At 51.5% G+C, this 10,531-nt stretch overlaps 1 protein-coding gene across 3 annotated transcripts; it reads left to right on the top strand.

Annotated features, from left to right (window-relative positions):
- The first annotated feature begins 960 nt into the window (after positions 1-960).
- KLHDC2 (kelch domain containing 2) lies at positions 961-9,857 on the top strand. 3 transcript variants are annotated; one of them, XM_079307863.1, is made up of 14 exons: positions 961-1,025; positions 2,322-2,528; positions 3,185-3,264; positions 4,080-4,197; positions 5,079-5,194; positions 6,211-6,292; positions 6,407-6,490; positions 7,344-7,424; positions 7,495-7,553; positions 7,706-7,815; positions 8,201-8,273; positions 8,829-8,916; positions 9,153-9,205; positions 9,604-9,857. In XM_079307863.1, the coding sequence occupies exons 2-14, from the start codon at positions 2,373-2,375 to the stop codon at positions 9,725-9,727; spliced, it is 1,224 nt and encodes a 407-aa protein (XP_079163989.1). In that variant the 5' UTR covers positions 961-1,025; positions 2,322-2,372; the 3' UTR covers positions 9,728-9,857. The 3 variants fall into 3 exon arrangements, with proteins under 3 accessions (XP_079163989.1, XP_079163991.1, XP_079163990.1); XM_079307865.1 differs by having other exon boundaries at positions 975-1,040; XM_079307864.1 differs by lacking the exon at positions 961-1,025 and adding an exon at positions 1,237-2,049.
- Positions 9,858-10,531: the final 674 nt, after the last annotated feature.

Genomic DNA, 10,531 nt, shown 5'->3' with positions numbered 1-10,531 from the left:
CAGGTTCCCCCAGGGTGAATTTCGGGTATTCCAGGGTGAATTCTGGGGCAGGTCAGGTACCCCAGTGTTAATTTCAGGGCGGTTCAGGTCCCTCAGAGTGGTTTTTGGGATGGTTCAGGTCCCCTCGGGTGATTTTTGGGGCAGTTCAGGCCCCCTCAGGGTGATTTTTGGGGTAATTTGGGGCCTTCAGGGTGATATTTGAAATGCCTGGGTTTTCTGAGGGCGATTTCCAGGGCGGTTTATATCCCCTCAGGGTGATTTTTGGGGCCATTCAGGTCCCCTCAGGGTGATTTTTGGGGTGTCTGGGTGTTTTGAGGGTGATTTTCGGGGCGGTTCGTGTCCCCTCAGGCTGATTTTTGGGATAGTTCGTGTCCCCTCAGGGTGATTTTTGGGATAGTTCGTGTCCCCTCAGGGTGATTTTTGGGATAGTTCGTGTCCCCTCAGGACGATTTTTGGGACAGTTCGTGTCCCCTCAGGGCGATTTTTGGGATAGTTCGTGTCCCCTCAGGGTGATTTTCGGGGCGGTTCGTGTCCCCTCAGGGTGATTTTTGGGATAGTTCGTGTCCCCTCAGGGTGATTTTTGGGGTGTCTGGGTGTTTTGAGGGTGATTTTTGGGATAGTTCGTGTCCCCTCAGGGTGATTTTCGGGGCGGTTCGGGTCCCCTCAGGGTGATTTTTGGGATAGTTCGTGTCCCCTCAGGGTGATTTTTGGGGTGTCTGGGTGTTTTGAGGGTGATTTTTGGGATAGTTCGTGTCCCCTCAGGGTGATTTTCGGGGCGGTTCGTGTCCCCTCAGGGTGATTTTTGGGATAGTTCGTGTCCCCTCAGGCTGATTTTTGGGATAGTTCGTGTCCCCTCAGGGTGATTTTCGGGGCGGTTCGGGTCCCCTCAGGCTGATTCTGGGCGCGCTCCCCTCCCGCGCTCCCCGCGCCTGCGCGCTGCTGCCGGAAGCTGCTCGGGCCCGGCGGATGTTGCGGCGCGGCCGCGGCTGAGGGAGGGACGGCGGAGCGGCGGCGGCGGGGCCGCGGTAGGAGCGGGACGGGTGCGGAGGGACGGGGGGCGGGCTCGGCTCGGGCCGGTTACGGTAACGCCATGTCGCGACAGTTGAGCGTGTCGTGAGGAGGCCGCCCTGCGCTCGGGCATGTCGCGACAGAGAAGGTTTCGTGAGGAGCCGCCGCCTGCTTGAGCGGTGTGTGAGGGAGGTGGGCACAGCGCGCTGGGCTCGGGGGCTGCGGGGAGCTTAGGGGGAAATGGCTGAAGGGACACGGCCCAGCGTGCCTGCGGGGTAAAATGAATAATAGAATATTATACATATGTATTTTATATAAATATTACATGTGTGTTATTCCTCCGAGGCAGTGAACGCACCGCTAGCTGGAAGCAGGCAGGTTTCACGGCGCTGTGGGCAAGGCTCGCTAATCTAAATTAGAAATCGTAATTAAAGCTCACAGATAACCCCCCGAAGGTGCCGCAGCGTCTCCGTGGCGGGAGTGATTAAAATTAAACAGCAGAAATCCCTCAGGAGCGGTGTAGGGCAATACCAGAGCCACAATATCCAGCCCCGGAGTGCAGGCTGTGATTGTCACACTAAGGGGCTTTTCCTTGGCTTTGGCTGCACAAATTTGGGCTGATTTGGCCTCCCTGAGCTTTGGATCTGTGTCTGGGATTTGTCTTTCTGTGGGTTTGAGTGGGGCCATTGGTTCTGTGGAGTTTTGTGTAGGGCAGGTGACACTGTCCTGCTCTGAGCCCTGTGGGAAGGTTTGTGTGGGGGACACTGAAAAGCTCCAGGATTTGCTGCTATTGTTGGTAAAGCTGTCAAATTTATTCCCCTTTTATTGTTGTGGGGTGTTGTTTTTGTTTTTGGTTGGTTGGTTTGGGTTTTTTTTTACATCGTGGGATAGTGTGGGTTGAAGGGACCTTAATCCTCATCTTGTCCATGGGCAGGGACACCTTCCACTATCTCATGATCCTCCAAACCCTGTCCAACCTGGCCTTGGAGCAGGGATCCAGGGGCAGCCACAGCTTCTCTGGGCAAATCCAAGTACTTACGAGTAAGATTTAAAATATTTTTTTTTTCAATGGATACTTCGATTCACACTGGCAACCGAAACCATTATAAACCGTGCACCACTGAGGAGTCCCCACCTGGAAGCTTTTTTCCAACCCTGTGTATTTTCTCCCGGGTTTTCCCTCTGTTCCCCCGCGCTGCGCCAGCCGAGATTCAGGTTGAATTTCAGGACAGGTTCTTCCCCCGGCGGTTGCCAGGGGAACGGTGCCATTCCCGAGCTGCGGGAGCGCCCAGCGGGATTCTCGGTGTGCGCAGGGCCGGCAGCAGCGGCACTTCCGAGTCCCCGCGCGTGCGGCGCATCCCGGCATGGCCGAGGAGAACGAGGAGCTGCCGGCGGACGAGGAGCTGCCCGCGCCGGCCGAGGAGGCCTTTGAGCAGCTGGAGAACGACAGCCCCGCCGAGCGCAGCGGGCACGTGGCCGTCACCGACGGCCGCTGCATGTACGTCTGGGGCGGATACAAGGTACAGCTCCTCGGCCCTCCGCGCTGCCACCGTGTCCCCGTCCGTCCGGGACAATTGATTCCTGCCCCGGAACACCGGGAACAATTTGTAACGCGGCGATCGGGGTGTTTTGCAACGTTGAAATAAATCACGGGTGTGAAAGCTTTGGCAGGTACACGGGTTTTTGGGGTGTTGTTTGCCTCAGGCAAAGGGTGAAGGGAATATTGTCTGATGGGAATTGTGCACCCTGGGATTTTATTTGCACAACTCTCCCGGGTTTGTTGTTGTCACGCTGGGGAGTGCGTGTGCTGCAGCACCACAAAACCATTTCAGTGACAAAACCATTGTCAGTGAACTCAGTAAATAAACTGCTGTCATGGAGGGGGTGGGGGACTGCAAAAGGAGCTTTTGGCTCATTTCTGCTCCCTGGCTCAGGCCATAAAACAATGGTTTAACTTCATTTCCCCCCATGTGGCTGTGCTGGGAGCTGATTGTCCCCAGCAGGTACTAACTGGGGCTGATCCCTGCTCTCTGTGCAGCTGGGAGGCACAGGCAGTGCTCCTGCTGTGATCTGTGCTGTGGTTAGGTCCCAGAGGGGCTGGGAACATCCCAGTCTGCAATTCCATGTGTCAAACACCCTTCTAACACTGCTTTTCCTTCTCTGGCCTGTCCTGCAGAATGCCCAGGTCCGGGGATTTTATGACTTCTACCTGCCTAGGGATGAAATATGGATCTACAACATGGAAACTGGAAGATGGTACAGTAAATCATTCATTTGAGGGAAAAAATTGGATTAATCCTTAAACTGGTGTGGAAAGCATGCTGAAGGACTGAGCAGTGAGAGAACTCCCTGATCTCTTTGTTCCTGCCTATCAAACTGTTGCAAAAATGTGTAAAATATTTCAGGTTTGGTGGGGTTTTCTCTGTGAAAGCATCCATTATGTTTTTTCCAGGATGAAGTAGGAGAGGCAGCTGGGACAGGCAGCCTGGCTAGGAGTGAGTGACCACCAGTGTGAGGTGGTTTGGGATTCCTGGGATAGGACAGAGCAGCTGGAAGTTGTGTTTGTACCACTTTTGGTGCCAGTGGGAATCCCTGCTGAGTTTCTGGCCTTTGCAGGAGTTGTTTTCAAAGGTTGATGCAGCCAAAGAATCCCACTTTGCAGGAAGTGGGATTTCAGCTGTGCTCCCAGCCCTCCCTGGGGTCAGGGACAGCCTTGGGCACAGGCTGGAATCTTCTCTGGTTAGGATGTTTACAAACAGGAAAAATCCAGGAGCAAAGTGGAAACCTGCACTTTACACAGGTGAATCCTCTTTGCCTGAGGATTCTGAGCATTCCAAACTCCTGAGCTGGGCAGATGGGATTCCTTACCCCTAAAAACCCCATGTATTAACTAAATTGCCTTTTCCCCACCCCTCCATCATCCCAGGATATGAATCTGTGAATTGTTACACCTGGAAAGGTGGGAAGAACAGATCTGAATGTCCCCAGCGAACTGCTGTAATTAAAACCCTGCAAACAAACCCCTCCTTGTTCAGTGGGAGCAGGTGAAATATTCTGGGCTGCTTTTGCAGGAAGAAGAGCAAGACAGAGGGAGATGTTCCCCCCTCCATGTCTGGCAGCTGTGCTGTGTGTGTGGACAGAGTGGTTTATCTCTTTGGGGGGCACCACGCCCGGGGCAACACCAACAAGGTCAGCAATTCCTGCATCCCTTCCCTCCCTGGGGACTGTGCCCTGCAAACTTCCAGCACTGCAGGAACAGCCAAGCTGGCACCACTCCTGCCTTGTGCAATCCCCCTGCTCTGAGTCTGCTGATTCTAAAAGATGGGAATTGCCAGAGTTGGCTGAAGAATATCAGCAACTGGGGTGGTTGGAAGTGTTTCTCTTCCCTGGGGTTTGTGGTAATCCCAAAATCATTTAGGTTGGAAAAGTCCTCCAGGATCACTGTCTGACCACCACCACTTCAGCTAGAATTAATTAATGATATTTTCTGGCAGTTTAAATTACGTAGTTCTGGTCTATATAAATGTGTAGTTTATATAATTAAATATAAGATCATATATTTCATATGTAACTATAAACTAGAAGAAGTTTCAAGGAGTTTTTGCACACTTGGAAACAAACCTCATTTGTAAGGTGTGGTTTCTTCCCTTCCTGCTGTGGTATTCTTACATTTCAGTTCTTGTTTGTAAGTGTAGCAGTTGGTTCTCTTCCTGCACAATTATATAAATGCAGGGAAGGGGTAATACTGTAAAAAAAAGTCACTTTGTAAACTTTTTAACCATTTTTTAGTTGTAAGACAATTATTCTCTGTACACACCTTCACTATATGCCACAACAGCTTTTGGAAGCTTAAACTCAGTGTCTGTGCCCCTGTTAGTGGTGTAAAAGGTCAGGATTTGTGAATCCATATTTTATTGCACATATTTTCAATGCTCTACTTTTCAGCTAAGAAAAGAACTTTTCATTTATTCCTATTTCTATGCCAACACATGTTAATTTAAAGTTGCTATTGTAACAGCAGACTTAAGCTTTAAGCTGACATGAGTTAAAAAATCTTTTTATTTTCCCAGTTCTACATGTTAAATGCCAGATCCACGGACAAGGTGCTGCAGTGGGTGAGAGTGGAGTGCCAGGGGGTGCCCCCCTCATCCAAGGACAAGCTGGGGGTGTGGGTGCACAAGAACAGGTGAGGCCCCAGGGAGGGCTCAGCTCTCTCCTGGCTGCTCCTTCCTTTTCTCCCTGCAGCCTGTGTGAGGCTGGGAATGTTCCCTGGAGAGGAGGAAGCTCCAGGGAGGGCTCAGAGCCCTGCCAGGCCCTGGAGGGATCCAGGAGAGCAGGAGAGGGGCTGGGGACAAGGGATGGAGGGACAGACACAGGGAATGGGACACTGCCAGAGGATGGGTGGGATATTGGGAATTGGGAATTGCCAGAGCAGCTGTGGCTGCCCCTGGATCCCTGCAGTGCCCAAGGCCAGGCTGGACACTGGGGCTGGAGCACCTGGACAGTGGGAGGTGTCCCTGCCATGGCAGGGGTGGCACTGGGAGGGATTCAAGGTCCCTTCCCACCCAAACCCTTCTGATGATTTTGGAGTTTAACTCTTGCACACTTTGGCACTCCATGGACAGAGCTCCCAGTTGGGACATTTGCTGTGGATTTGCTGCAGACTCAGCAAAGGTGGGAGAATCCTTGTGTGTCCCTTCCAGCTGGGGATACTCCATGGTTCTGTGGGATTGCCCACAGTGCTGCTTTTCCAGCTCCTTGCTGTGGGGAGAGCTCCTCATTAGCACAGCTGATAGGATCAGTTCAGATGTGAATCTGCAGGGCTGCACTTGTGGGTGGTTAATGAGGTGCTGCAGATTGCTGGCACTCCACAATCCTGCAGGAATTTCAGTTGCAGTTCCCAACATAGGCTAAAAACCCCAGAGATAAAACTTGGAGGTGATTGCCATGTAAACTGCAGGAGTAGAGTGTGGCAGAGGCCAGAGTGCAGTGAGCAGGCTGCACACCCTGGCAGCTGCAAGGCTGGGGAGCCTGAGGCTGGAAACAGCCCCAGAGGGATTTGCTGGGAGTGGGGGCAACAAACAGCCCCACACCTGGAAAACCAAAGGAGCTTCCCTGCTTTTCTGAGCACAGCATTTAGCATTTTTTATAATTTATAGTAACAGATGTGAGATCATTTCTCAGAGCCATGTTCTCCTCCAGGCTGATATTTTTTGGAGGCTATGGCTATTTTCCTGAAGGGAAACACCGTGGGACATTTGAATTTGATGAAACTTCTTTTTGGGTAAGTAACCCTGGAAGCCATTTCTCTTTCAGCTTTTCATATTTAATCAGTGCTTATTAAAACTTGTTGCTTCTTTATGGGTTTATTTTTGTTTTTGTTTTTGTTTTTTTTAAGAATTCAGGCCATCCTAGAGGGTGGAACGACCACGTCCACGTTCTGGACCTTGAAACTTTCACTTGGAGCCAGCCTATAACCACGGTAATTAATGGTTTGCTGTCACTTAATTAAGTCACAGCTCAGTAATGTTATTTAGGAGTGTTCTTGGAGCCATTTCCAAGAATTTAAACCATTCATTTAGACAGATCCACTCTGCAGAAAGAGGAAATTTGCCTTTTCTTTTGATCTGTCTTCATCTGTTTTTTTCCTGTCACTTGCTTTGGTTGATGCTTCAGCTGCAGGAAATGGAATGAGGGTTTGCTGTCACCCTCACTGCCAGGGGTGCTTGGTGCCTGTCCCTGGGGTGCTGGATTGTGGTCAGGAGACAATTAAACACTGCTAATTGCAAATGCACACACTTGGAGTGTCCCAGGAGTGTTCAGGAACAGGGAGATGGGCTGGTGTTGCCACAGGGTTGGAGAAAAAGAAATGTGAGACAAGGAACTCCAGATTGCCAAAGAATTGCTCTGATTGCTTCATACAGCTCTCAAGTGGTTCAGAAGCTCAAGAAAAAATGGTGTTGAATGGGATCCCAGAATGGTTTGGGTGGGAAAGGACCTCAAAACTCATCCAGTTCCCCTCCTGCCATGGCAGGGACACCTTCCACTGTCCCAGGCTGCTCCAAGCCCTGTCCAGCCTGGCCTTGGGCACTTGATGATTCATGAATTTAAGGATTTACTGTGTCACTATCTCATTTACAGTCTGTCTTCTGTGGCTGAACCCTGTGCTAAAAGCAAAAATTTATCCACTTCAAGAGGGGAAAAAATAAACCCCATTTTTACTGAGTTCTCTGATCTCCCATCCATCAGATAACCCAGGTGTGCACACAGGATGATTTACAGGCTGTTTTTCACTCTGTTCCCTGAGCTGAGCCTGTGCTGTGTCCCCTCCCCAGGGCAAGACCCCGTCCCCTCGAGCCGCCCACGCCTGTGCCACGGTTGGGAACAGAGGATTCGTGTTTGGAGGCAGATACAGGGTAAGCCCAGCCCCCTGAGCCTGTCCCAGCAGAGCTCCCCAGGGGGTTTAACCACACTCTGCTCTTGCAGGAGTCCAGAATGAACGACTTCTACTACCTGAACCTGGACACCTGGGAGTGGAACGAAATGTGCGTGCTCACACTCCATCCCTGTGAAATTCTGTGACTGAAGGAATTCCAGTTGTCCTTGGGTCACATCCTGCAGAGTAATCAGGGCAGGGAAGAGCTGCAGGATTTTGCTGTCCCTGCTGGTGATTTGGGGTGTTTTTATTGCAATCCAGACTCACCCAAGGCATCTGCCCCGTGGGCCGCTCGTGGCATTCCCTCACGCCCATCTCCTCGGATCACCTCTTCCTCTTTGGAGGCTTCACCACGGACAAGCAGCCCCTCAGTAAGTCATTCCACAGGGATTTGCTGCTGGCTTTGTGCTCTGCAAGGAGCTTCAGTGATTGCCTTGAATTCCTTCTAAATTCCACCAACTCCTCGTTCTGCAGAGCAGAACTTGCTGAGGGTGTGGAGACCCCAGAGCTTCAGCAATTCATCTGCTCTAAAAATGTAACTAAAAGTGCAGATTGCAATTAGTGACAGCTTTACAATTCACCCCCATCAATCTCTGTTACATTAAACACCTGTTGGCAAACAGGAGCCAATTTTTATACTGTTTTCCCTAAAATACTAACAGAAATAGGATGTGCTACACCTGAGTATTTGAATATTGCAGCAACTCACAGAACTGACAGAATCCTGGTTTTATCTGGGATTTTGCTTGTTTTCAGGTGATGCCTGGATTTATTGTATCAGCAAGAATGAGTGGGTGCAGTTTGAGCATAACTACTCTGAAAAACCAAGGTATGGCAGAAATTCCCTGGAAATCTGGTAGAAAAGGGCTGTGAAATCACCTGGTGGTGCTGTCAGAGGACACTGGTTCCTCCTCACAGCTCTCCTTCCACATGTGTCCCTGAGGTGCAGGTTGTGCTCCCAGAATTCCAGGTGAGAGTCACACAGGGCAGTGAAACAGCAGGAAACAGAATTTAGGGTTTGATCTCAGGATTTAGGGTTTGGTCCTGGGATTTAGGGTTTGATCTGCCAGTGCCAGCACCAGAGCTAACTGGGACCAGTGTCCTTGCTGTGCCACCACACAGGGGCTGCCAGAGGCTCACCCAGGGCTGTTCTTGGCTTCCTGCTGAGTTGGTGACCTGCAGTTTAAAGCCCAAAACCTTTGTGATGCACGAGTGTGGTGTGGAAAACACAAGTCCTCCTCCCTCTGTGTTGGGAAGTGATCTGAGCCAGGTTAAGGAGTTCCAGCACTGATGCTTCCTGCTCTTCTCCCTTGGGCCTGGCTGGGATGAGGGGATCTTGCCAGAGCTGGGTTTGGGTTAATGCAGTGCTGCTTTCTGTTCCCAGGCTGTGGCACACGGCCTGTGCCAGCGAGGAGGGAGAGGTGATCATCTTTGGGGGCTGTGCCAACAACCTTCTGGCCCATTCCAAAGCTGTGAGTTGGATTTGAGCTTCTCTTCCCATGGGATCTGCAGGGCTGGATCACTCCAGGGTCCTGATCTCCTGGGGATCACAAAGCAGCAGCACAGACAAAGCCTGAGGGGGAAATGCTTTGCTCCTTCCAGCCCTGGAATTCCCTGTTTCCATGATTGTGTGAGCCTGGGCTGCTCTGGCCTCTGGTGAGAGCCCACACAACCAATTCTGTCTGTCTCTGTCTCTCCCACCCTCCAGGCTCACAGTAATGAAATCCTTGTGTTCTCCCTACAACCAAGATCTCTTGTAAGGTAAGAGAGCAAGACTCCAGCATGGAGCTGTTGTGTCCCAGCTCAGCTGGCAGGAGGAAATTCTGGGATAGGGGGGAGGCCCTGGCATGGCTGTGCTGTCCCTGGATCCCTGGAATAGCCCAGGCCAGGCTGGACAGTGGGGCACTCTGGGATGGTGGAAAGTGCCCCTACCATGGAAAACATGTGGAATGGGATGGGATTTAAGGTCCTTCCAACCCCAACCATTCTGGGATTGTAAGACCAGTGGAGCAGAGTTACCATTAGCCCCGTTCACGTTCCTAAAACACTGGAAAACATTTCTGCCTGTATCAAAGCTGCCAGAGCAGCAGGCAGGGGTGAGGGTGGATTCACCCCTGCTGGAGGCACAGACCCCCTGCTGACAGCAGCCCTGTTCCCAGGCTGTGCCTGGAGGCTGTCATTTGCTTCAAGGAGATGTTGGCCAGCTCGTGGCACTGCCTGCCCAAGCACCTCCTGCACAGCGTGAACCAGCGCTTCGGCAGCAACAACACCTCGGGCTCCTGAGCCCGGGGCACTCAGCTGTCAGCTCCACCCCTTGTGTAGGTAGCTGCTTCCTGCCCTCCCGTGCATGTCAATGGCCTAGAGAGAGCCTCTTTTTGTGTGAGATGTTCCAATAAATGTATTTAATGCCAGAGATGAGCCTGAGCTTCAGCTGCAACCAGGTGTGGGGTTGTGCACCTGGAGGGGGTGAGGCTGACCCTGAGAGGGGGGATGTCCCTGGGGACAGGAGCTGGGAGTGCTGAGCACAGCTCTGCAGTGTTGCAGGTCGTGTTTAGTCCACAGCTTCAAGTTTTGCCACAGCTGTTTAAGGTCAGAGAAGCAGGATCTGGAATTTAGGAGCAGGATCTGGAAGTTGTCCCGTTGTCGGTTGATAAATTGTTGTAAACCTTGAGATGTTAAAGCACCCACTACTCTCTGCTTGGCTGTAGTTTGGTTTTTTTGGAATTTTTATGTTGTGGAACTTCAGTTGTGAACCTTAGGTAGCAGATATTCTGCCCTGCAAGTGTAACTGGGAGTGCTTGTGCCTGTTCCCAGCCCCAGGACTGTCCCTAGAACTCTTGGGGACAGGAGACAGGCTGTGCTGCTGTAGGGAAGGGGGGGGATCATGTTTTAAGCTGTCATCAAAAACCAATTAAAAACGTTGACTTCTAGAACAGTTCCTGTCCTGTAATTCCTGAGAGATCCCAGGGCTTTCTCCTGACTCCCAGCCCTGCACAGCCAGGGAATGTTTGGGGGAAACACAACCCCACCTTCCCAAAGGAAGCACTGTCCCTGGAACTGCCCTCCTGGAGGCTCTGGAGCTGAACA

This window comes from Erithacus rubecula, assembly GCF_903797595.1.
Source record: "Erithacus rubecula genome assembly, chromosome: 6".
NCBI classification, from domain to species: Eukaryota; Metazoa; Chordata; class Aves; order Passeriformes; family Muscicapidae; genus Erithacus; species Erithacus rubecula.
Note: the sequence above shows the minus strand (reverse complement) of the source record. Positions and strands in the feature narration are given on the sequence as shown.

Bases quoted from the DNA above. Each gene is read 5' to 3' on its own strand.
- KLHDC2 (XM_079307863.1), top strand. From the start codon at position 2,373: ATGGCCGAGGAGAACGAGGAGCTGCCGGCGGACGAGGAGCTGCCCGCG. The intron at 3,265-4,079 runs GTACAGTAAATC...CTGCTTTTGCAG, and splicing joins AACATGGAAACTGGAAGATG to GAAGAAGAGCAAGACAGAGG. The intron at 8,274-8,828 runs GTATGGCAGAAA...TTCTGTTCCCAG, and splicing joins AACTACTCTGAAAAACCAAG to GCTGTGGCACACGGCCTGTG.